We start from the raw sequence: 27,896 nt of genomic DNA, 5'->3' as shown, positions 1-27,896 counted from the left end.
TCTAGCACAGCGGATCAGCATTGCCATACAACGCGGCAATGCTGCCAGCCTTCTGGGCATTCTGCCAATAGACGATGATTTCTATCTATAGTTTATTTCTATGCGTAATTGTTAAGCTTAGTTTTTAAGTTTAGATTGTAATTTTTATTTTAAGGCTTTTTATTATTTGTTATTCCTATAGGTACTACGTGTTTTAATCCTTAATAAAAAATGCACAAATAATATAAATAAGTATGGATGGAACGCATCCGCTTAGCTAAATTTTAAATAAATACCTATTTTACGCAGTTAATACGAGATACGAGTTAGATACGAGTGGATTATGAGGCTTTTCCAGTTATCTCATTGATTGCAGTTCGAGATTATCTTTCTGATTATGATAATGCGTAATGTAGTGTATATTTTTAATCCAAACACCCTATTCTGTAACTTACTACTTTGTTCGAGCAAGTTCTTTGTACCTACCAAAGTATTCGAAGGTGAGACAATTCAAGATGTTATGTAAACAGTGGACAGCAGTCGCGACTCAGTAATTTTCCATCGCCGATGAATTAATAAGCGACGCTCATGAAACAAAATGCTACTGTATGTACCAATGCGGTTCACACGTATCGATATGTTAGCAATACGGACCTGCACCAGAAAATTCGATGGAGTCACATTCGACGTTCTTCTTGTAATGCAAAAGGCAATAACAAAACAATACTTAATTACTTATAGTCATTACTTAACCATCAAATGAAGGTTACATGTAGGTAACGGTAGGAACTTAGGAAGCATAGATTAGAGTAGGCTTAGCCGGATTTCCTGTCCTATTCCGAACCTTTGTCCTTGCTCAATCTCTCTCTCTCTCTCTCTCTCTCTGTCCAGTCAGGGTGCTTTTTCTGAACTTTCAGTAGGTACCTACTGCCGTTTAATGAGTTTGTTTTGTTTTGTCCCTCTAATATTTACTTATCTTATAAACATCTCTATCATTATAAGATTCAAAATGGTCAGTGAAATACCTAAGTCACTGCAGAAGGCTGCAGATTGCAGAACTATGTACCTAAGTACCTACATGCGTCATAAATTTCACACTTCAACCAAGTATCCTCGGAATCCTCAAGTAAACACTAGTAGATAGAAAGTAGAGAGAAACTTGCTTTGTTTGGTTTGTAACTTAGTGGGTGTATATCTCACTGTTAACTGTTGGCGCAGAATCTATAGCATGTCGTTAATTTGACCCTTTTCCAGGCAATAGATGGCAGAATATAGGTTTGCGTGTGCACAATAGGTAACCATGGCAGTGTTTATTCCTCGCTTTGATTAAATCTGCTTTGCAGGGTTGACTTTCGCGATTGCAATACTCTGTTCTTTTAATTCTAGTTATGAAACTCATTAGTGGACTAATTCAAATAATCCGGCTGTAATTTCTTATTACCTTCTCATCATACTTCGAATTTTATTAGGTACCGGAGTAAATATCTGTTGGATAATTCCGGAAAGGTCTAGAAATGCTAAGGTGTCAACATGTCTTAATCCGGCTTCTGCGACTGAATCAACTTTAGGTTCCCTGGTGAGTCAGAAACGTGCCTTACACTTTAGGGCGCATCTAGACGGTGCGAGAACTAGCATGCGAGTTTCATTACTTACATTGCGTCATTTGATCGGTCGGCTGAATTGTAGTAACCTCAATGATCCGCAATTAAATTAAAAAAATAGTAGGTATGTATGTTGTACAATTGTAGGTACATCTAACAACATTAAACTTAATAAAATACAAATCGCTTATTTTGGATAACTTGAATTAGGACTAAAGCTTGCAGAAGAGATATTACATATAGATGAATTTTAATTGATAACTATGTAGCTATTACGTGTTCTACCTACTTTTTTCAAAAGTTACACTCTTTTACAAACATCAACTCACTTGAATACACACGTATTTCTGACGACTTTGAGTGATAAACACAAAAAGCAGGTTTTGGTGTTGTTATGTCTTGGAATATGATTTTACAAAAACACATTAGTTAGGTACCGATACCTAATACCTTCGCCCGTCGCCTGACATCGTCCTAAAAATTCTGACATTTTGGTCTGACAGTCATTTCTTCAACGTCCATGGCAACGTCACGATAAAACAAGGGATAGTAATAGGGATGTGATTGTTAAACTAATGCACTGACGAGAATAATCCTGTGACCTATCCTTTATCTATAGACTAATAATACCCATATTTAATCTAAAACTAACACCCTTAAGCTACGCGTTATAGAAAGCTGTCGTCTCGACGCTTTTCATTTAAAACACTTGTCACGAAGAACAAGTAAACATCGATCTCATCTCATCATACTCGTACATCGGGTTTTTGTCAAAATATTTGGTAAAGCACTCGTAGGATTGAGTGTCGCGGATGTTATGTGTGTACCCATCTAATATTTACTGGTAAATCCTTATGCAATGTTGAATATTTAATAGATCCGTGATCGACCCTAAAAATATATTGTAAAAGTATGTACAGTCAGCTCTAGAAATAGCTAAGCAGGCGAGGTGTTCAAAATTAACTGAACTTTATTGTTAAGGAAATAAGAGCAATTGCACATCTTTTTGAATAGCTGCCCTTAGGTATAGGTAATTGTACAATTCCCATTGTTTTTAGCAATGTTTAAAGGTGTTAGGTAAACGAAATAAAAGTAAAGGCATTCATAGCATTTTATGTTAATTTACCTATATTTTAAATGTAGAGTCAAAAATCAAATTATAATTCGGTATTTTCGGTTCATTCTCATTCAGATACATCGAAGATTCTCACAAATATCTGAACACGCCTCTATTGTCAAGGGCGATAGAGTGCGTGTTCTGATATTTCTGAGCACCTCGGCAGCTCCGATGTATTCAATTTGATGGCGACTGTACCTACCTGTCTGACCGGTGGGGAAAACGAAATGAGTAGGTACGCGTTAATGTAGATCGATTACTTTTATGTTCATTGATCAAAAACCATCCACCACCACCGCTGCTAGCGAGTAGAGTACAAGTGAAAACAGTCACTCGTGAAGAAAAAAGAAAATACGCATTAATTCACTCCTATACTCCTACCTATTGTTCTCGCTGAATGTCAGCGGTCGGACAGGCCTCTCGACCGAATTCCTTTGCATATTACAAAGTAGGTATTACCTACTATGAATGTAACATAACAATTTTCGTTAAATGAAAACGTCTCGCAGCAGTTTATGCCAATCTGCAACAATCGGAAAATTCCGCTCTCGATCGTTGGCCAGCAATTAAATCAATTTAGCCAGTCGGCGCCGGCGCCGGCCGGACCCAGCGGGAGCGGTTACGAGTCGCACGTACCTACTCGCATACATGTCACACATGTGCCTGTACCTATACAATTCGCAGACCTTTCTCCTTTCGTTTTCTGCGACAGCTTACGTCAATGCCCCAGGGCTGGAGACGGTCCTAATAGTTGCGATCCTTCTTCTTAATTCCAAGCAATAGAGGTGACAAACGGGGTACACTATTGGAATGGGACGGTAAAACTTGTTTGTGTAAAAAACCTTATCATTCGTATAATATCTTTCTCATAATTAGGAAGGTATACTTACTTCAGTTCTCGGTAATGGGCCAGTCATATGTAATATATAATTATATCAGGTTATTTCAGGGCACGTGGTTGACAACCAGCGCTTGAAAAACACCAAATTTTCTGCTATCTATAAGGTTAGGTATATTTGTTTTCCTTCACCTTTGTAAAATACATGTTACAATATCCTAGGTAGAATAGTGACTTTACGAGCAGGTACAGTGAGTGATGTAACGCGTCGTGCGCGTCATACAATACCAGCAAATTAAAAAAATAAAATTCAATTAACATGTAGGTATCACAAAGACGCAGCATTTTTTGGTACATCTAAAAAATAGGACTCACAAAGCAACTAAGAAAACTCAAAGTGAAGTTTTACAATTACCTAGGTACCGAAGAATCTTCGACGCACATACGCGCACTGCGGGGTTGCGTAATGCATCGCAATCATAATGTGTTTTTTAGTGTTTAGTTATATTTTTATAATATGTATGCTAGTTTTAAGGTATGTATGGGCCACTAGTTGCCTGAAATAAACGATTTCATTCATTCATTCATAAACATATTAGTTCTTCGTGTTTTTCAAAAACAGTATGTAGAGGTCAGTGACGTCAGCTTAGAAAGCTTGGGTGCGTGCGTGCTTATACACATGTCCAAGTCTCCTGGATTGTCGTCGTCTGCCTGCTGCTGCTTGCCGAACTCGGAACGAATGGAATGCCCAAGAGAACAGAGAACCAATATAAAGTGAGCTCTCTAGAGTACTTAAGTACCTACCTATCTATTAGTTACAATCCATGAGTTCATGTTTAATTGAATACTGACACACCGGCCGCAGGTCGATTACAAGGCCGTCTTAAACTATGCTTTTATTTGCTCCCCTTAAATTGGGTACATAAGAATTTGGGGCCGTTTTGGAAAATAAAGAAAGCTAATTAAATTAACATTTTTCTACTATGATCTTCTATTTATTATGGGTAATCAAATATACTGTTACTGTCTGTCCTAGTGTCATCTCTGTCGGTCTACTGTACTAGCAAAGACCGCTTCTCTTTGCTACTTGCTACTAGGTTACCATTGCCACATATAAAGCGGAAATAGAGGTAACTTATATATGTAGATCCTTAATTGTGGTCGCGATAATACAGGTGGACGTTAGCCCTCACACTGAACAGCATGCAATATGTATGTACACCAACGAAGCTGAAAAATTACATGGACGCTATGAATGAATTCGATTCAATAATGTGTTCATGCAATTTTGCACCTCGCTGTACGGTAAGTATCCCAACTTAAGTATCGCGTCGCGTCTATATAGTTGTATAGAAAAGTGGACCACCTATTTATGCATCCTGAAATGGAGAGCATCGATTGTACTTCCTTAAGTATCAGCACTATAAGTAGGTACACAGCGGTAGTGTGGGTAGCCGGCTTTACACTGGTTCGCCTTGCCTACACTCACGAAATAAATCGGAATATTCTGTCTGTACCTACTCTGTACCTACGCCGCGACGTGGAGGTGTGGCGCGCGCGCCTACCGCGTCACAGCACATTTCAACCGCACGTACTATTGCATCAGCAATAGTAAAAATATACCACAAATCCAAGACGTTGCATAATTATTAGCATTTAATATAACGGTAGTAAAGTTCTAAATAAAAGAATCAAACAACGAGGCCAGGCCAACCGGTAGACAACGAGTAAAAACCTAAGAATGTTTGGTGGCAAAATATCAGTCGACGAAGTTGAAAAAGAGTCACGTGCCTGTAAATTAATCAAATAAACCATGCGCAGATATACGAGTATGGTTTAATTTCACAATAAATTCGCCAATTTCATCAAGTCATCATAATTGTAGTCATGTAGTAGTCACTGTAGTCATCAAAATTTTGTGAAAACATCATAGAATCATCGAGCCTACCTACTTTTATGTAACTATACTATATACTAGCTAGATTATGTGATGACGTGCTTTTTTATTGTATGAGTCATACTTCGTACATTACATACCAGAAATTGGGTAAGTACAGAATTGTTTACAATATGTTTTTTTGTTCAAAGTGTACATTCTACGTTCATTATCAGCATTACATTTCATTTCAGCTCAATAATTGTTTGTTTAATTAATACTATCGTTTTTCCGTCTCTGACGCAACGTTCAGTCGGTGGTGAGTTCCGATTGGTCGGCTCAACCAAGCCCCCGTTGACGTCATCAGTCATCACGTGGCGGATGGCTACAATGACTTGTAATACCGGTACTATTTATCTTTATCGCCAGGGCCATTTGATTGTTAATGATGATTGCAGAAAACAAAAGTCAAGTGTTTGGAACTCAACTGTGTCAATCTGATAATAAGCGAATAGTTGATTTTACAAACAACGCAATTTCCTATTATTTATCAATCCATTAGGTTAAATACTTAGGTAACAGAAAATCTTTAAGTTTCTAATTAGAAACATAGGCAATTTGTTTTTGTCCTTAATACTTCTGGCACCTGCTGCTTTACTTCAGTAATACCTAATTATTTTTTGTACTATTATAGGTACATTATGAAATTTATACTCGTAATGAACTGAATATACCTACTTACATTATGTATATGTTTACCTTGACAAAAGTGCAATAGTCCAGTTGCACTTTGGTCAGGGCCAGAGTTTAATCATCACCGTAAGCAATAAAAACCGTGTGGGGGTGTGATTGAATACGTAACTAACTCATAATCATCATATTTTATTGCTGTTGAACGAGCAACCGTAGATAATGAGTTTCAGATTGCAAAGACCTACCTACCTACCGAAGCTATTAAAAGGCACCTTATTTATGATTAGAATATTTAGAATGAAATCATCAGAGAAACCAAATTGAGTATAATTTAACCTTTTATACCTTAATAACAAGGAATTCTAAGTTCTGCACAAAGACGTTTAGGTGTCCATATCTATGATATCTAGGAACAATAGCCAACGCCAACAGTGTTGAAAGGAATACATTGTTTCTTTTATTGCTACTAACACGACGCCATCATCAATAACAATTGTAAGGAATTACTTATGTAAATGTTTCGTCCTCACCAACCCTGGCCTGGGCAATGGATATTGGACATAATTATTAAGTACACTGTATAATTATGATTTGTTTTATTGTATATTTGGGTTTTTTAATGCCTCTTTTTTTGTTCAATGTCTACATTAAATTTACTTATAAAATCTCAAATATGATAAGCGGCTAGGTTTTCTAAAGATAGTTTAGGTATTACGGAAATATTTCGATAGGTATATATACAACCTGAACAACTGGCCGGAGGAAACACCAAACCGGGAGTCGTGGAAATCAAGGGGAGAGGCCTTTGCCCAGCAGTGGGACACTCATATAGGCTAATAAAAAAATAAAAAAAAATTATACGTCAGCCTCTCTTTCCCCATTTGGGCACCACTTAATATAGGTAGGCAGGCAACACAACACATGCAATTTCTCTAAGTAGGAACTTATTACATAACATTTTCTATCTGTCCATCTGAGTAAAATAATAAATGAGGAAGAAAATTCATATAACGGACCCAACGGACCTTCCACTATAAATGCTCTTGAAAAACATTTGGCAGCCCTTTGACGGTAAAAATTAAAAAACAGTTGGGTAAACATACTAGTGTTTTTATTCTAAGATCACATATTTGATAGTTATGAATTCACCCTATAGATATGATGATAGCCTTAAAGTCATAGAGACAAACCAAAGAAAGTCTGCAGCGCTAGATTAAAAGTAGTTTTTAAAAATCAGTATGCGACAACACCACAGAAAATGGATTAAATAGTCTTGATACTTGTGAAATTTCTACCATATTTACCGTCTATGAAAAAATTAAGCTGTATGCACAGCTTAATTTTTATGGTAAAATAAATTTCATTCCAACAATAGATGTCACTATTAATATGTAGACATATACTAATATTGATAAATAATATTGGGAGAATGTGACATTTGGCTTCATCAAAATTAATAAGCTTTTGTAATATCCGCGACGGCGGTAAATAGGTACAGAGGGCCTACCGCGAACACCGAAGTTCTCAATATGCGAGCATCTTTCTCTTTTACTCCCATTAAGGCGTAATTAGATTGACAGAGAAATTGCCCGCAATTTGCGAACTAAAGTTTTCGGAAAAACGAAATAAACCATTAAAACAATAAACATATATTAAAAATTAATTTTAGCTTTAACTAGTAGGTACCCATGCCGTGAGCATAAGCATGGAGGTTGTGGGTTCGAGCTCAAAACCCGGCTAGTACCAATGAGTTTCTCGAAATGTTAGAGGAAGTTCATAAGTATGCCTATACCTATTAGGTGTGTTCAATTTGCTGTGAAACCTTAGTCTAAACCAATATTATATTATCTAAGTAGGTACATATGGTGAAGTATTAAGATGTTTCATTCCACTTACCCGTCATCAACTCCAAACTTTGTAAACATTGTCGTTTTTCAGCTTGAATCGCCTCGTGCTGACTTTTTACAAGTGTAAAATTATTCGTCACGCGGAAAAGTAACTCCCGCACGCCGGTTTTGTAAGGTTTCACCATGTTTATTCCGTTCATCACAAAACACAATGAATATTTAAACGATTTTGACAAACACACCATAGTGCATGACGTTTACTGACTGCTTAAAAAACATTGCCATATGCAGTTTTTTAATTCGATGTCAAATTATTGCGCTGCAGACTTTCTTTGGTTTGTCTCTATATATAATTTAAGGGTCAATTTATAAGTGTCAAATATATGATCTTAGAAAAAAAACACTTAGTCTTATTACACTATTAGTCTTATAAGACAAACCACAAAAAACATCTTAGTAGATATATAAGTAGGTACCTCAAAAGTACTAAATACTTAAACAAAATATAAACTTATTGATAAAATAATTATTGTTGTTTGTCTGAAAAAAAATTGAATGAAGGTGGGATGGGTGGGTTGGCTTATAAATCCGTGAACCGTTTTTTTTTCTCCGAGATTTGTACTTTAGGGTGGCATTGAACTAGGTAGGTATTCAATCCGGGTTACCTATGCCATTTCGAATCACGGATTTATAAGCCATTGTTCAGTTATAAAATGGTTCGTGTTTAGGTACCATCATTTGAATTGGGGGTATGTCGTTGATTAATTGCACGATTGAACAGTAAAAAAACTGTTATTGTTCGTTGAATAGCCTGTGACAATCTGACAATGCTCGTGCGCATCAGAAAATTGGGGTCAATTGCTCGCAAAAAACTTAATGGACAGCAATCAAGACTCATAGGCAGACGTTGGATGATTTGCGTCAACACTAATTTATATTCAGAATTGGTAGCGTCATCACGCTTCGATACCCATCCTATAGGTAGGTAGTTTTAAACTCCAAGGTTGGAAAATGTACTCTGGTCAAAGTCACGAAAGGTCACTCGATAAAAATGTCATAAAAACCGATCGTTAAAGTTGCTTAATAAAAATATCTACCTATGTAAATGGATAACCGGCCCAATATTAAATGCGGAATTAATAGCATCAGGGGACCGATTTTTGAAATTCGACCGCTCGATTTCGTGTATTTCGTTCAGTAATATCTCCACTACTAGGCATGTAAATTCTACTATTAGAATTGAAAACGAGTGGTCAATACCACTCGATTCCCAATTTCTATCACTCGTATTTCAAAAATCAGCATTTCGCAGTTTTCCACCGATTTTCGAGTGACGAAATCGAGCGATCGAAATTCAAAAATCGGCCCCCTGATCTTTGGCTCCATTTTTTAATAGAAGACGTAGAATCACCTTCTCTCTGACAATTTCTCTTGAAAGATGATCGAATTCGACCGACTTCTCGTATTAGACCTGCTGGTCATTTGCTGTCTACTTAATCTGCTACCTACAGTTCTTATAGGATTAGGTAGGTATATCTTACGAGTATCTTAGAGATCCTGACAATCTTATTGGGCAAACTGGAACGGCTGCTGCATTTTTATAAAGGAACTAAAGTCAATTTTTTTATTCGGTAGACTAAAATGACATTTCATAGTATGAAATGACACTTGATGTTCATACTATGAAATGTCATTTTTGGCTACCGAAAAAAAAACTTTACATAATTGCATATTTCCCTTACAAGGTACCTACATCGGGGATGCTGTCCGCTGTCCATTCCTGCCTTTAATATTTAGAACCCGAAAATACTTACATTTATAGGTAGGTATTTATTTTGATTTTGATACTTATAAACCATGGTCAACGCTCGGTACGGTTTTTGTGACTTTCATCTAGTTAAGTTTCCGGGTGAAGACTGAAGATATAGTGAAGATACCACACAAATTACATCCTCAAATTAGCAGACCGTAGGCCTGTTTGCCACCAATATAATGAGTATTCCTCTAAAATTTTCGGAATATTTCGCGGTATGCAATAAACTACCTACCGATACTTTGCCAATGATGGCATTACTGAAAATAGCCATGTAAAAAAATGACGTCTGCAATCGACAAGTTAGCATTGTTATCAATGTTATCATATAAGCGATACCTAAAGTTTAGTATGAACATTCTTCAAAATGTTTGTCAAGTATCCAATCACTTCATGACCTCCAGATTCCAACACATTCACAAACACGCACACATTCACACCCATCTGGAAGGCGTGTTAATGCACATGCACATAACAGTAAGTAAACACACGGCCACACAAGGATATATTCTGTCGATGTGTGTGTGCTGGCAAGAATGCGATTCATTTGAAAGGCGCCAGTGGAGACGTAAACCAGTCACCTGACTAACCGTCTCGTCCACAAGCGCAACCCTATGACTAGAACGGAACGTCATCTGATATTTTTCAGACAAACCATTTTCAACCCTCAAACATTATATATTAAAAATCAAAATCGGAAAAATCGTGACCTTTACAAGAATGACGATTAACAAGGAATGAGTATCCGTATATCTTATTGTATCTAAACGGTTGTAACGGCTTCTGGTTGTGTCTATCATCAATCCCAAAAATGGTGTAGATTTATTTGATGAGTTTGCATTTGATATAAAAAAATCACACCAAACAAATTAAACAAATGGACGGATATAATACTTATCTGTTTAAGGAAAGTATCGCTCGATACCTCTTAGTAAAAGGTGTGACATACCTAGGCTATGTAAATGTAGTATGTAATATGTATTTATATCTATTGACTTCACTTTTAGAAATTAGCGGTAAAACTATAGTTAAAGTTAAATAAGTTATTGAATAGCTTTTTTGGTTTAATCAGGATGTCTTTAATCTTTTATTTCAACTCATTATGAAATCTTCCAGATGGCTGTAGTGGCTGTACTTGAATTCGGGTGAAAAAATATGACTCAACTGATGATTCATAAGATCGCGCTTAACCCATTCAGGGCCAGCGACTCAGCGTATGGGTCATGCTCAAACAGTTCCGCAGGGCCAGTGACTCACATGTGAGTCCTGAATAAATTCTGATTTAAACTTAAACGAAACGTAATTTGATGTAATAACGTAAGTAACATATAAGCTAACAATCATTTCTATAAGGCATATTAGGATAAAAATTATAAACACGTTTTTTTTAATGAAAACAGGGTCTCGAATATTCAAGTTCGGTTTACTATCAGTGCAATATAGTAAATATACTGAAATTCTAGATACATAATGCGATGCAAGTAAACAGAAAAATCTATATTGAAAAAATATATATATTTCAGAAGTTATTGACAGGGCTCAAGGTATGGGTCACCGTGGCCTGGCGCTACTTGTAAAAACTGCAAATGTTTCCGTAGCAGGCTAAAATAAACTTTATTGGCTGGTTTTAAAGCTTATTTCATGTTGAAGCTGTTTGATATTGTACCATTTTACAACTGATTACTGTTTGGATGATGGTAAGCAACAATTTGTAGGAACCAAGCCGTAGTATAATAATATTTTGTTTTGTATGAGGGGTAAGGCAACGAGGATTTTTTCCCACTGTACTTTTATGTCATAATATTTGGTGATCGTTGTATTGTATCTTAGGCAATTACCTAGTAACAATGATGTTAAAGTTAATTTTTTTTCGTTTCAATATAGAACAAGGCGGGGAGTCTCGTTGGACACGCCGTGGAAGACGGACGCATCTGTGCAGGCCCATTTATCCCTTAAAATTGTAAAACCCTGGGACGAAACAATAGATCCCCTGTTCGCGCAGATGTGCAACTGACCGACTCCGCCGACGCGACGGTCTATGTTCCTTGACGCGACCTAGCCGCTTTATAGCTACTCATTTTTGCGATTTATATCAATCTTGACGAGTGTGCTCTGTGCAGTGTGTTTACATATATATAGGTATTTTTCGACGTGTGTGTGTGCAGTGTGTATCTATCATCAGTGCGTGCGACATAGGCTGAGATTTGCAACAACATGTGCCGTAACTTTGCGGGTGGACCCGGTGAGATTGTTCCAATTTGCATATACCTACTATAATCATGCATAAATATTGCTTAAGGGTTGAGGCAGCAGTGCTCTTTACTTGAGTTTTACGGTAAAGATCGCCGCACTCGCGTTCTACATACTATTTTCCCAACCGAATTATCCTTAAGAGTCCGAGGCAAGATGATTTGCGCATACGCACCGTGTTCCGTAAAGATTACCTAATTGCGTCATTTGCGCCTAGTCACACATACATACTAGGTATTACATATTTAAGGGCCAATAACTTGGGATTTGTGACGATGCTGGCAGCAAATAACAGGGATCATTAGATTAAACAAATATTTCAAACTACTGAATACACAATCGATTACGATATACGTATCGAATCGACACTACACGGGCAGCACCAAAAGTGACCACGGTCACGGGTGAAGTTTCTCCAGCGATGTATCAAATAGGTATTTCGTAACTATACGCAGTACGCACCGTACTAAGGTAAACGTACTTAATTGTTAATTTACTATAGATTATGAGTGTTGAGAGTGCTATTTTCGTAAGTTTCTTTTTATCTACGATCCTGAGAATATCAAGTCAATAAAACCAGGAGAAAGCAGCCCATAGCGTCGGCCATCTGGTGCTCAGACATCGCTCGGGGACTTTGAATTACGGGAAACAATTTAAAACTATGGTGCAATGTGCAATACTCAGAGAAACGCCGAGTTTAAAAGAAAAAAAAAAAAACAAATACGCTTCCCTTAAACGCATCTGTTGACCAATAACCATAAAAAGTACAGGCCGCTAAATTGCACAGATGAGCTAAAAAATTTTTTGTTAGCATTCCCGGACAAAAGCAACCAAGCCTAATGTTTGTTTAAATGTAAAATCTTTTAACCCATAATATCTCTTACACTTTTAAATTAGTGATTTTTTTTATTAAAGTGACAGTGTCTTTGTGTTTTTATTTGTGCTAAGTGTTTGCCTATTCGCAGTGCCAAATTAATTTGAATGTCCGTCGAGCACCCAGATCTTAGTGTGGTCAAACATAAACAATCATCGAAGTGTTATTTTGGAACTGCCCAAATTATTCCTACTGCTACATGAAAAACTGTATTAGCACAAGAACAGAAATAAATGATCACTTCTCTAAGCGTGACTTGAGCCTGACAGCTTACAAATCCCAGTCGTATCTAAGTACTAAGTTTTGGCGCATCCATAAGTCGGATATTTATGAACGATACGGATATTTATCAACATGAATGGAACAAAAGAGAATATACCTACCGTTGACAGTGTTTAGTGCATAATAAGTATGAATGATATTTGGTGGTGATTCTATTTTGTCAGCTTAAAACCTAGAGTCAAGTGTTCGAGTGTTGCCTATTGCTTTGTCGCTTTCTTGCAGTGTTGATTGATAAGCGTGATTATTTCTTAGTGTTGTAGTATGTAGGTGTTTTAATACACACACACCGTATATCGGCATTGCGCCACTCCAAGAGATCATTAGCAACCCCGAGACGTCAAATAACAACGGCAAGACACGGCTATCTGAAGAAAAAAACCTTGAGACAATTATGGGACAAGAGAGCCACTGAACGTGACGACGCGACGCGTGTCCTAACGGACGCGTTAGGAACAACCCATAATACATGGAAGCGGAACTAAACACAATGATCGCGCCGCAAATGAAAAAAATGTGTGGGTATAGTTAAAAATTTCGTAATATCTAAGATTAGTTAACTCTCCAATGGGATTGCATTTACGTACAGCGCGCTATTACGGCGTATATCCAGTATATCAAGGAACAAGCATCAACACACTGAGATAAATGTTACTGATCGAAACCAAACCGGACGATCACGAGCTCACGAAACGCTAAGGACAATCTCCGTGCAAACTCGAATATTTACATAGCGCGGTGTCGCCATTGCTGCCATCATCCCACTGTTATACAAAACCCCTACTTTATAGAAGAAACATAATTATTGTCTGGAGACTAGCAAGGCCACGGTAGAAAATACCTTCTGCATCCTCAAAGTTCTGGCTTTCGCAAGTGGCAACGGACAGTGGCGGGTAAGAAACTAAGAAAATACGAAAGCCATATATGAGAAAAGACCTTGAAGAAAGTCAATCACGAATTCACGAAAACTGTTAATACCGAAGTCCCAGCCTGATGAGAACGACGGCGGTGAAAGCGGTGGCGGCACTATATCTAATACGGAGCACCAAGTGACCTAGCATGCTTTGATTAGATCAGAGATTACGTAATAAAGAAAAGATGAAGAAGGAGGGGGGGGGGGGGGGCTTATTATATAACAAAAAAAAAAAAAAAAGCAGTCATATTCCCTCACACCAAGTATTTATTACACACCAAGTATAGTATCTATCTACCCCATGCTGACTTCACGATGCCTGTATTCGGGTCGGCTGAAAATTTCCCGTCTCTCCTACTATCCTGACTGCAAACCCTACACTCCAGTCCTATCTACTGGGTGCTCCGGTGTCTCGGGCAGGCTGCGGGCGCCTACGGAGGGGTGGCAGGGGTTGTTGCGTAATAAGCTGGCTTGCGCGCGTACTTTGTTTGATTTCGCGTTTGAGGCTTAGCCGGTGTGAGGTGACGCTGACACCTCCACTGACTCGATGCCGCTTAGGTTGAATCAGCAGAGTCATACGAGCTTACAGGGCTATTTGCCTCAACTACGCCTCCCCCCTGTAGTCTCCTCTTCCTAGTCCTTGCTGCAGGATCTGCTGGCTGGAGTTACCCCTAGTATCAGTATCAGTATCAGTATCAGTTTCAATATAGAACAAGGCGGTTGAAACAGTCACCACTAACTAATATGTATTGTATAACAAATAGTTTGTGACAAATATTTACAAGTTTTTTCAAACATCGTGGTTTCTACGGCAGATTAGAAAGTAAGTACTATAATACATTTTAAGTTCTCTATTGTTACTAATATAATGGCGTTTACCAAAACAAAGATAATGACCGACCAGGTGTAAGCTTATCGGACACACTTGGACAATAAACAAGGAATGCATCCGAACGGCGGCGGCGGTATTATCTTTCATGTGGTATTTGTCACAAGAGTTCAAGATGTGATTCATCCCATCCCCCCTATTAGAGATGTATTTTGGAGTAACATGGAAATATTATTTAGTCACGATTTATTCGTTGGCGACTTTATACTCCTCCTGTGCTGTTTAGCGATTTCGTATTTTGTTCATCATAATATTGCATTCGATTTACATACGTATGCAAAATTTCATCTAAATCGGGAAACGGTTCTAATTTAACTTCCAAGATTTGCCCTAAAAAACAACAACAAAAAACACGGCAAGTTAAATAGAATCAGACTAAGCTAAGTTGGCAGAGATTTTGATAGCACAGGCTGAGTACCTAAGTGTAATTTAAATGTCATACTTATATGAAATTATGACGTTTAAATTAACACTTGCACAGGCTGGGCTATAAAATTTGCTACCAACTTAGCTTGGTCAGACATTAAACGCTTGTAGAAAGTAAAAATATTCACTCCTACAAACTGCAATAAATAGTTTCTTTTTTGATAGGCACAGAAAATCGGTGGTTAGTAAAAATGTTGCATAATGCTGTCCAACTGGCCGGCTTCATAAGCGGCGATTTATTTACCGTTCGCGCCAGGCTCGAGACCCATAAGCTGAGTCATGCGTTTTAGCTAAAAACGATTTGTATGGTGGCCTGGCGTATTGTGTACGCTCGGCGGTTCGTGGCCATGAATGGGTTAATACCTACAGCCTACAGTCTTGATTAATTTCGTAACTGGATACTTACATTATTAATTAAGTATTGTGTGTACCTAGCAAGTCATGTAGGTACTTAGTAAGTTAACTTTAACTTAGTTTAGACTAGCACTTACATCGACAATACAAAATAGAATAGTTCCTGAAATAAAACTTAGGTAAGCTATAATCACATACTTAAAATCCAAAATTTCAAGTCTGTAGGTCATTTAGTTCCGAAGTTAAGCGAAAGCAAAGTTTCGCATTTAAGTATGACACTCATTCATTCACTCATGATCATCAGAATAGAATTAGTACTTCCCATAAACTCAGAGAGCTGAAATTTGGTACAGAGTTAGGGTTTAATGGCCACATAAAGGGTAAACCTAAAAATATTGCAATATCAGTCACGTTTTAAAGATCTAAGAACTGCATAAGTAAGTTTGTAATCCCATATAAATATATGATATTACAAAGTTACTGTTGCAGTTCCTACAAATAGTAGGTAAAGTAAAGGTACACTACGATGTACGATGTGAGTATGAATGAAGATATGTTTAGTTATGATATGTGTATACATAGTATGGGCATGAGTACCCGAAAAGAAGGACTGCCTACAAAAAGAGATGAGATCCCATCAAAAACATTACATGTAAAAAGGTGCAAGTCTCGCAACGCTTTTATACTACAAAAAAGTTTTGAGATGTAATGTGAAACCAAGTCGGTTATTTTAATCAGTGCCAGAGGGTGTTAAAACCGTATCAATAAGATATCTTTAATTTGTAATACATATAATGACTTGGCAATCGCACATAATGCTTTACTCGTACCGTACTCGTAAATATGTGTAATGCTCAAACTGCAATTAGCGCTAGCGTTATGTTCAGTTAGAATTATTTTTAATAGGTGACGATGATCCTTTTGTCAATATGCAGCCGTGCGATGGCCAAGTCATTATACCCCCTGGCACTGATTAAAATAACCGACTTGGTTTCACATTACATCTCAAAACTTTTTGTAGTAAAAGCGTTGCGAGACTTGCACCTTTTTACATGTAATGTTTTTGATGGGATACATTATTTTTGTAGCAGTAGCCTTAAAATCCACCAAACCAAACTCTCCCCGCGAACCCTACTCACCCCATTTTACGGTACTGCAAATATAATGAAATAAAAATAAAAACCTAGTGTAAATAAGATTTTTTTTTGTAGTTTTTGAAACCAAAGTATTATGGGAAAGTTAGTTAGGTGGGTGCGGTTAAAAATTGTCCTTGTCGACGATTTAAAATGTAGGACCATTTACAGATGTATGGCAGATGCCCCGGTTTTGGCTACCTTAGCACACTTTTTGGCCAGTTGAAATTTTTAATTTTAATTTTTTAATTTTTCGTGAAACAAAATTAAAAATATTAAAAAAGTAATATCTTGACCCCGACGTGATTTGAACACGCAACCTTCTGATCTGGAGTCAGACGCGCTACCGTTGCGCCACGGAGTCGTTGGAGGAATTGACGAATTTACTGTATAGAATTCATATGTATTAAAAATGACTTGTGGTTGCTTGTAACTTTCATTTCCAACATTTCAGTATTTATAATTTATAAAATTAATTATTAATAAGAGGGCATCTGAAACTTTTTGTGGGCTCGGAGTGTAAATTTTAGGTGTATATTATCATATAATAACTTAAAAATAAAGTAAGAGCCATTTGATCATGTCATCTGAATTACCTATTCTTTATTTTTAATTTATGGCCAAAATGCAGAATTAGAACCATGCCGGTATTTAATAACCAGCTTCTTCATTCTATTACGATATTTACGATTCGAATTGTTTTTTCCTTTTTAACCTAAAAAAGTATTTATTCTGCACTTTTTATATTTTGCATTCCATAAAATCTCGTTACGTTTAGGTAGGTTATCTACTTTCCAGCTCGTGAGTTATTTAGCGACAGTATCGATTTGATAACTTCGGACTCCCGATGCGCGATAACTAATCATACTTACGCTAGCAGGCCGATCTAATAATTCACACATTGCCAGTATACCTAGACACTATACTACTTAACCTCAAAGGCCCAACCATACAAAAAAACTAAAATTTGCCGTTGCAGTTTGAACGTATGTCAAATTTTAACAAAACAAATGTTCCATTTGAAAATTATAAAAATTTCATCAAAAGTCTAGTCTTATTTATTCTAATAGTTAAGTGTACCTAGTCTTAAAAATGGCCCGTAGAACGTAGCGTGTAATTTCAACCTTCTTACTAAGCGCCCCTGTGGCCTAATGGATAAGGCATCGGCCTCCTAAGCCGGGGATTGTGGGTTCGAGTCCCACCAGGGGTACATTGTACTTTTTTTTTTTATTTAATTAGCTATGCACTAATACAAGACTACAAGTGATTAAATAACACATAACTGACATAACATAACTCGGCGGTATATGTTGCAGACGTTTTGACAGAAGTGTACATACTTGATTTTGTGATATTTTATTTAAATTGCTATTTATTACGTGCATTGAGGTAGGTTATCGTAGGAAATATGACTGAAGTTTATTTAAAATAAATTAATTGGTTCATCCCGGAATTTCTTAACAAATTTAAAAGTTCAAAAATTCATAACTCGAAAACTACGAAAATCGGCTAACATACATGGGGTATATTCTAATAGCCCACGATGAGAGGAATCTAAAAAAAATTTTTGGACGTCGAGGTTTGGACCACCCTGTATTTACGATACGTAGACGAAAACTGGCAACTTCATGTTGTTTTTTCATGAAAAGAAGCAAGAGAACGAACAGATCTAAAATATTTTATTCACAAAGCCTTAACAGAGTCCTTACAGTCCATAAACACATACAATTATAAAATAAATAAATAATTGCAGTTTCCAATGAAGAGAAATTCTTGACGCGGATCCACGTAGAGGCAGACACCGCAAGCCTGAATGCTGTATATAATAACCCACTTGGTTTGGAAAGCGGCAATCGTTATCTGTTGAAGATATAATATTATTTCATATAATAAGAATAAAAATCTCATTAGGACTCATTATACTAACAAATGTGTGGACTACTTGCATATGTCATATCAGAAAGTTACTAAAATTAAAAAGGTTATTGAACTTTAGGGCCCGTTTTTGGCGTTTATAAAATTCGTCTCCACCCCTGCAAATAATTTTACATCATAACTAAGTAGTTGTTATTTTCGACCCCTTATCCAACGGCGCCGTGGCTTAGTTGGTTAAAGCGCCTGTCTAGTAAACAGGAGATCGGGGGTTCGAATCCCCCCGGGGCCTAGGTTTCCCTAGTATGTGGGGGAGCTGAATAGACTTTTTTTTTTTCTAGTTCACCATACTTACTTGCGCAAAAATTTTCTGTAGCCGACGCGCTTACTTCGAAATTTACTGGAATGCAGAAGTCTATCGACGGACAAGGTGTAGTGACATTAAATGTGTGCAGATTTCTTTGAGGAATAGTTTGGCAGCTACGTGACGCTTCTGCACCACGCCAACTACAAACCAAAAGTTCTCCGTGACCTTGATTACGAAACTGAAAACATAATGAAACATATATATATATCCACCTATCGCTTAATTTTAGTACTTACTAGAGCGTGTGATCAGCTTGTTTTTTGGTGGTTCATATATACGAAGACAGATGGCGGTGTAATTAAAATATATGTGCTGCCATCTTTTAACATGAGTCAACTTATGAGTTATATCTAAGCTTCACTAGATGGCGTTATAATAGTACCAATGTTCGCGTTACATGAAAAAGACCCTTCGTTTACCTGTAGTAAATTTCTTCAAATCAGGATGAACGCCACTTTGTATTGAGATAACAAGTCGTTATTATTTCTGCGTCCATCCATGCTAATTCTGTTTGTCTGTCTGTTACTTCTGCATAAACAGCTGCACTGATTTAAATGAATTTTGGTAAGGAGATAGTTTGAGGCCCGGGTACTTAGCATAGTTTTTATCAGTCATCATCATAATTTAGCTGCTTCATGGAACATGTAAAAATAAAGTATTACCTGTACATTGATCAACGATTGCTCCCTCAAAAAAAACGGATGTATGCGATATGACCGTTTTACGCCTGGCGCCAACACGAAATCCTCGTACGGGACCAAGTCAAAGACGGTGTCGTTGTACGGGCATTGGGCGCCGATGATTCTGGTCGGGAGGTCATTCTCCTTCAAGTAGAGATCAACAGCATTTACTATATCCATGACGGTTGACGATTCTGTCTGAAATCCTTACAGCATTTAGTAACTGGAGACGCCTTGTCTGTCACTTTCTGTACAAAATACTCTGCCGATTTTTGCGGGGGAGGGGCACGTAAAATGTATGTATGCATGTCAGATAAACGTCAGTCCATACAAAAGTTTGCACAATTGTGAAAGCATTTAGGGATGCATAGACATACTAGGTATATTATTTAAGACATAATTAAATAGTGCGCGGGCTCAGCACGGTTCCATTTTTATCGACTATCACTATGCCCGTCACTTTCGCACTTACATACTTGTTAGAACGTGACAGGCATGGTGATAAACGATAAAAATGCGACCGTGCTACTAGGGCTGGTAAATACGTGGCAAAAATTTGTAAAAAACATTTACCTACCTGTAAAAATATCTCAGAATAATCCATATACTCTTTATTGATATTCTGAAACGGCACCAAGTCCAACGCAACGTAAGCGAAGTATATATCGAAGAAGGATCTCCTCAAGGAGTTCATCAGTTCCCTGGCCCCTTCGACATCGTTGGCAGACGGACGATCGCTTGGACTGACTATGAGGACCACTGTGCTTAAGGCAGCGCTGCTGTTCTGCTCAAGGATGGACTGGTTTTGTCCATGCTGGATCATAGTTGAAATTACGTTTGGGATGTTCATGCGATTTGGCCCTGTTGGAGAAGCGATTTCTTAAAAATTGTTAGTACTGGAATAAGACTTTGTTTTTGATAAGAAAGAAGGTTCAAAGAATTCATCAGTCTGCCTCGTTTGATCTAGTTGAAATACGGGTGTTCGCTAGGACTGATTATAAGGACCAATTAATTAATTATTTTCTTGTATATTTTTTGTATTCTCTATTTACTTAATTATTCCTTTTGTGTATCTTTTTAGTGTTTTAATATGTAGCTTTATGTGTTATCTGTCGTGGCATCACCGAATGGGCCCTACGGAAGACCAGCGCTGGCTTTATAGCTAGCATTATACTGAGTTGGGTCCATATCGTGATGCGCACTTATTGATTTCTTCTTTTCTTGCTGTTGTTGTCTGTACATGTCCGTACATGTTTTGTGATCGTCACGACTAAAAATCTTTTATCTTATCAATTTTCTTGTGGCTACGCTACTGATGTCATAGAGAAAAAAATACATAGAGTGCTCACTCCATACATCAGTTTTAGTACCAAAAAGACTATTAGCATCTAGCGTCGAGTAGCGGAACTATCAGTACTGCTACTTGACAATAGATGTAGCACCGACCGGAAAGTCTTATGCTGTTGAGATAAGACCCTGATAGTTCCTCTACTCGATGCTAGATGTAGACACTGAAATTAATAGTCTGAACTGATGTATGGAGTGAGCACTCTTGTCTTACTATATTTCTCTATGCTGATGTCGTTCCATGCTAGATTGCACGTTCGCATTCTGATACAACTTACAATCGTCAGTGAAGTTGCTAATGTGTGTGAACACAGTGGTCAGGTTGTGTGCCGGAGGAGCGATCCATCGGCCGGTGTTCCCGTGCACCAACCCTAACGTGCTGCGTTCTAAATCTAACTCCAGTGCGCCTCCCACCCATCTGCATACAATTACAATTTCAAAATTAAAATACTGTTCTGAGCTATCTTCTTGCCCTGGGCTCCACGGAAGACCAGCGCTATAGCATATATATTATGTTAGAGCATATGCTGAGTGGTGTCCATTTGTAGCCTCTATAGCAGCAAAAAAATAAATAAATAAAAAAAAAAAAAACCGGCCAAGTGCGAGTCGGACTCGCGCACGGAGGGTTCCGCACCATCAACAAAAAATAGAGCAAAACAAGCAAAAAAACGGTCACCCATCCAAGTACTGACCCCGCCCGACGTGGCTTAACTTCGGTCAAAAATCACGTTTGTTGTATGGGAGCCCCACTTAAATCTTTATTTTATTCTGTTTTTAGTATTTGTTGTTATAGCGGCAACAGAAATACATCATCTGTGACAATTTCAACTGTCTAGCTATCACGGTTCGTGAGATACAGCCTGGTGACAGACGGACGGACGGACGGACGGACGGACGGACGGACGAACGGACGGACGGACGGACGGACGGACGGACAGCGGAGTCTTAGTAATAGAGTCCCGTTTTTACCCTTTGGGTACGGAACCCTAAAAACAGCATAGAGGTAAAACAGGACTGGACTTAAGAGCTTAAAGGTCTGACTTATTTAATAAGAATAAGCAGGTAATATAAAACACCCTCGTTTTACGTCATCACGTTTTGAAGTCAAAAAAATAATAGTCTACGGATGTACCTACTCAGAAAACCCTTACCACCCTTTTTAAAAATAATTGAGAAAATAAAAGAATGACCTTCAAGTATGAACTTACGAGACAAATTGTTCGACATCGTATTGTTTCCACGCAGCATCCGTCGCGATCACGAGATTCATCTGAGGAACACTGCTCGGGCCTTTACATTCTCTGTTATATTGGCTAAAAAGTGTAGCTGAAATCAACATCAAGTTATAACAAGCATGTAAACATCAAAACATTCAATGTTACCTACTATTTCATTAAATCACAGCTCTGCCCCTGTCGTTTGTGTTAAAGAAGTGTGCATCATAATATCAATGAATTATTTCAAAGTATGCGTCTGTCGTTTAAGCAGAATCCATCCACTCCCCTAAAGTATTTAGAACTTACTAAGGTATTCAGTAAAAGCAGAAACAGCGGCATCACTGATCCGATTCATCTTCTCCACGGGAATGTACACTCCGCCCTGCATCAAACATCGACATATATTCAGCAAATAGGCCACAAGGGCACTTTTACATGTCAACATGGAATTTACATAGAGCAAAAAAACCACATCAACAATTATAAAATACAACTAAGCCGCAAATATCAAATCAAACTAAAGTATTACATAGAGATGTATAAAGTCTCTAAATGTCGAATTATAAAAAACGCTATAACAATAGTATTGAAAAAAAAACCACAAAGATACAAAAACTATAATCTAAAATTATTTAGAGATGTAAATGTCCCTAAAGTCTGTTTTTTTATTCCGTAGACTGAAATGACAGTTAATAGTATGAACATGAAATGTCATTTCATACTATTAACTGTCATTTCAGTCTACCGAATAAAAAAATAGACTTTAAGTGTCATCATAACAAAAAGATTACAATATATAGTAGTTAATCAAATTATCCTTAGAGATGTATAGGGTCTCCAAGAGTCAAAATCCTGTATACCTAATTATATACCTGAGTGAGATACAGCACATGCGCAAACCGAGAAGTTTCCGTAGCTATAGTGCCGCTGTCCACGATGGTTTTGAACAGCGACTGACGGTTGCACGCCTTCACTCGTGGCTCGAACGACACGCCCGCGTCGGAGTAATACATGTCGAGCACTTGGGAGAGCCGAAGGGAGTTCCTTTGAGAAATCCATGTGGGTAAGTAGCTTGCTAATATTAAACCTGAAAGTCAATATTTCATATTTTAGTACATGGTAGACTGCCTTTAGGGTTTAAAGTAGATAAATGTAAAGACAACATTTTAGAATAATGCAGATACTACGTAGCTTTGTTTGTTGCTATTGGTAAGGTCAAAGATAATTTAGACTCGAGGATAGGCCAAAGGTATGGTGCCATCTTTTCGAGCGATGGCGCCATACCTTTGGTTGGCATACTCTCGAGTAGATGGCGATATTTTATGAAATTTAACAAATTTAACACATATCAGTGAAAGAATAAGGATCAAAGTCAAATGGCGTTCTAAAAGTTTTAATAATTTGTGTCGAAAGATGGCAGTAAATATACTGACTACATCATTTACTTTGACCATATTCCTCTATTTCAAATTCTGGTAAGATGTTTCTGCGTTTGCTGTTATGTTGCTAGTACATATATGTCTCCGTCGAAGTTATTATTCGGCAAAATAAACAGACCAAACCATATTAATGACCAGATATAGCCTCGGGGCCTGACTCTTATCTAGTCTAGCGATCCGTATATAGCAGAATCGCCTGGGAATCCATAACCAACAATAGCAGAACTAGAACTAAAAAGATAATAAATACCATCGATGCCAGCCAATATTTCAGCATCGGTGATTTGCCAATCCACGACAGAGCTGTTCTGCGGATACATGTAGTAGTTCCGAGGCAGCATCGTGTCGTTCCAGCGGTTGTTGGTGCCGACCACCAGACGCTGCGACACCGAGCCCACTCGGGGGCCTTGGTTTACTACTACCTCTGCTAAATCACCTGAAATAGTTATACTTAATAATCAATATTGGACTTGTGTTTATATGTATAACTAGCGACCCGCCCCGGCTCCGCACGGGTTAACAAATTATACATAAATCTTCCTCTTGAATCAGTCTATCTATTAAAAAAACCGCATCAAAATCCGTTGCGTAGTTTTAAAGATCTATGCTAATCTAAGACAGACAGCGGGAAGCGACTTTGTTTTATACTATGTACCTAGTTATTTATAAAGCTTTATCTAAAAATTAAATTAAACTTTATGTTCAGCTACTCAGAGTTTAGAACCGAGTGGTTACAATTACCTCAATGATTTACTTTCAACTTCCATATTTGCGTTACTATCACTTCATTTTATGCTTAGGTTCATCAAGACAAAGTTTTATGTTTCCGACTGATAAAACTGTAGGTAAACTACCCAGTGTAAGTAGTTTACCCAGATAAACCAAACCACCCTACCTTTTAAAGTGTAGTCATTAATTTGTTGAGGTTTATTACAGTTTAGCCTACGTACTCGTAATATTTTGAACAACATCTATAAGAAAGCCACAGACAAGTGTTTTATTTTAAACCAGTTTTTAAACCCACTAACCCGGGGTTAACAGGTTAAACCTGGAGTTACCATGGTTACCAGTACCTTATGACGCTGGGTTGACGGTTTAACCGGTTAACCCCGAGTTAGCGGGATGGCGCAAGTGACGCTTAATAACTTTAAGGCTTCTTTAAAATATGTTTGAAAATCATACCTGCTAAAGTAGCCACATACAAATTACTAATATCAGCCACATCCCTCTTCTCATCGACATTTAGCGTCTCTATATCCGCGTACCACTCCTTAGCTTCCACCATGAGCGGCTCGGCCACGTCGGCCTTGTACACGTCCGCGTTCAGGATGTCCGCGACCGCCACCCGCTGCGGCTCTAGGGCTGCGGCCACGGCCGCCACGAGAGTACCCGCCGATATGGAGCCCCAATCAGTCTTTATCACGCCCACTTCTATCGGGCATCTGCTGATCACTCTGAAAAGTTTTAGATGTACTTATTAGTAACAACAGTTTGAAAATAAATAGACCCACTGCCGATTTCTCTGCAATGGCATAGAGAAAAAAAACATAGAGTGATCACTCCATACATCAGTTTTAGTACCAAAAAGACTATTACCATCTAGCATCGAGTAGCGGAACTATCAGTACTGCTACTTGACAATAGATGTAGCCACCGATCGGAAATTAATAGTCTGAACTGATGTATGGAGTGAGCACTCTATGTATTTTTTTCTCTATGGCAATGGCCAGGAGTCTGACAAAATACGTAAATCACAGATTACTCATTGTCTCAAATCCACAAGGTGCTGTTAGAAAATACAGTTTACAGTAGGCGTGGTCGACACTGCTGCACTAGATGGCGCTCGCAACGCTCGCAAATTGCGGGTATCTTTCTATTTTATTCCAATGAAGGCGTAATTAGGGTGACAGAGAAAGATGCCCGCAATTTGTGAACTTCGGTGTTCGCGGTAGGCCGTTAGGTAGTTAGTTTATGAGGAGCATGAACTTACGAAACTAAAAGGAGGCTCAGTATAGACATAGAGAAATATAGTAGGACAAGAGTGCTCACTCCATACATCAGTTTTGGTACTAAAAAGACATAACTGTTGTTGAGCATAAGACTTTCCGGTCGGTGCTACATCTATTGTCAAGTAGTAAGTACTGATAATTCTGCTACTCGATGCTAGATGTCGACACAGAAAATAAACTGATGTATGGAGTGAGCAAATCTACTATGTATTTTTTTATCAACTCTTTACTAACCTGCTCTCATTTAGCGCCAAATGCTGCATCTGCTCACTCGCTAAAGGACAGACTCTGTCCTCGTCTCCCCTCTCCCAACGCCGCACCGACCCACTCAACATCACGTGGAGCAGACACTTCTCCTCAACCGACAGGACCTCCGGGTCCAAGAGGTTCTGAGTCGGCAGAAACAAGTCCATTAGGAGTTTGTACTTGTTGAACTGGAAACCGGAGGCTCGGTAAGGGGTGACGAACTCTGTTTCCACAGCGTTCGCAGCTTCTTCTATACCGTCTAGGCGAAAGCTAGAAGTAAGAAAGGTTCATGAGTGGAAAGCATGAGTGTCTGGGTGTTTTTTAACACATTCAGTGCCGAAAACCCGACTATCGGGTATTTTATGATTTCGTTCCCAGGCCGGACGACCCGATAGTCGGGATCGTGGTACTACAGCTTTATATGACGAAATTGTTGTGGCCTGATGCAGATGTCTTGTATGGCTGGGTGGCAATGAATGTGTTAATTAGTTACACTACTTAGGTATACAGTATATTATAAACTGAAATAGATAGCATATACTATTAAAGAAAAAGTGACTCCAACCAATTAGACTTTTTAGGTAGGTATTCTTTATTCACTAGGTACACGCGCTTTCACAGTTGTGTTACCTTTTTAAATTCAAGAATATTTGCGTCGTATTTCTTACCTTCTAAGCAACGAAGTACTGAACAGTCTCATATCCAGTGCCTGGTTGACCTCTAGCTTCTTCAACAGGGACAGAAAGACGTCGAGCCGCCGCGGCGCCCCGAGGGCTGGCCCGCCGCCGCGGTAACATGGTAGGAGGTGCTCCGGCAGGCTGGAGAAAACCACGCCTTCACTCACGGCTGATAAAAATAAACAAAATAACATATATGCACTTTTGTTAGATAGTAATAGTAAGTACAGTCAGCAGCAGAAGTTGCTAAGCGGGCGAGGTGTTCAAAATTACCTTGACGCGCTCTTATTCTCTTAACAATAAAGTCGCGTCAAGATCATTTTGAACACCTCGCCCACTTAGAAACTATTGCTGCTGACTACCTGCAATGCATATGACAACAACCACATAATCTCAACAAAGATACGGCTTTAGAAACAATCTAATAAGAAAATAAATGAGGTTCCATACATAATGTACGAAACTGAATCACGGTATGTAGGTAACTATTAAGTAGGTACTTTAAAGGAAAAATGAAACCCGAGTGTGGTGATTAGCAGTTTTTAAAATTCACTGGTCTCTGGATCCATGCATGAGCTGTTCGAAAAACGCGGTTCTCGTAAGAAAGAGATGGATGTACTTAGATCGGTCTCACTCCATCGTATACTGCCAGAAAAAAACAATAAGAATCTAACCTGCTGTAGATTAACCCTAAACTACTTCTTAATTCCATCAATAGGTAGATATACACATTAAAATAATTTAATAAGTTTGTACTTACCACAAATTAAAGTTATGACTACAAGCACTATGGATTTACTCATGTTCACTGTGTTCATTTGTTTTAACCTAAGTATGTTTATACGCGGGAGTGCCGTGGTCGGTGCGTAATGTATCTGATAGATAAGATAATACCCAGAATGGGTGAGCAGATAGCCGTCATATTAAGCCATGCTTCACGTAGGTATTATTCATTCAATACATGTTTTGTGGCGTTGAAAACACCACTTTTATACCTTGTAGATGGGCTTTCTAACTTCGACATTAACAGTTTTGTGCTGATGATGTTGATTAAAATTTAAAAACAGCTTATACCTAATGCAATATGCCGCAGTGGGCCGCTTATATGTTCTACCTATACAAAAAAATACATTCATCTATTGTAACTCTGGGAAATGAGC

General features: G+C 38.1%; 1 protein-coding gene and 3 non-coding genes across 4 annotated transcripts; 2 read left to right on the top strand and 2 right to left on the bottom strand.

The window, feature by feature from the left end:
• Nucleotides 1-17,174: 17,174 nt before the first annotated feature.
• Trnaw-cca (transfer RNA tryptophan (anticodon CCA)) lies at nt 17,175-17,246 on the bottom strand. Its single transcript has one exon. It is a non-coding gene; the product is annotated as a tRNA-Trp (tRNA).
• Nucleotides 17,247-18,019: 773 nt separating this feature from the next.
• Nucleotides 18,020-18,092, top strand: Trnar-ccu (transfer RNA arginine (anticodon CCU)). Its single transcript has one exon. It is a non-coding gene; the product is annotated as a tRNA-Arg (tRNA).
• Nucleotides 18,093-18,546: 454 nt separating this feature from the next.
• LOC134647228 (uncharacterized) lies at nt 18,547-27,618 on the bottom strand. Its single transcript, XM_063501476.1, has 13 exons — nt 27,497-27,618; nt 26,728-26,905; nt 26,048-26,329; nt 24,987-25,258; nt 24,055-24,240; nt 23,238-23,452; nt 22,672-22,747; nt 22,357-22,474; nt 21,427-21,566; nt 20,379-20,662; nt 19,784-19,999; nt 19,110-19,299; nt 18,547-18,742 (listed from the first exon to the last, which is right to left on the bottom strand). The coding sequence occupies exons 1-13, from the start codon at nt 27,552-27,554 to the stop codon at nt 18,588-18,590; spliced, it is 2,370 nt and encodes a 789-aa protein (XP_063357546.1). The 5' UTR covers nt 27,555-27,618; the 3' UTR covers nt 18,547-18,587.
• Nucleotides 18,973-19,046, top strand: Trnat-agu (transfer RNA threonine (anticodon AGU)). The gene has a single exon. It is a non-coding gene; the product is annotated as a tRNA-Thr (tRNA).
• Nucleotides 27,619-27,896: the final 278 nt, after the last annotated feature.

Source organism: Cydia amplana, chromosome 4, assembly GCF_948474715.1.
Source record: "Cydia amplana chromosome 4, ilCydAmpl1.1, whole genome shotgun sequence".
NCBI classification, from domain to species: domain Eukaryota; kingdom Metazoa; phylum Arthropoda; class Insecta; order Lepidoptera; family Tortricidae; genus Cydia; species Cydia amplana.
The sequence above is the reverse complement of the archived record's forward strand: the minus strand, read 5'-3'. Positions and strand labels throughout refer to the sequence as shown.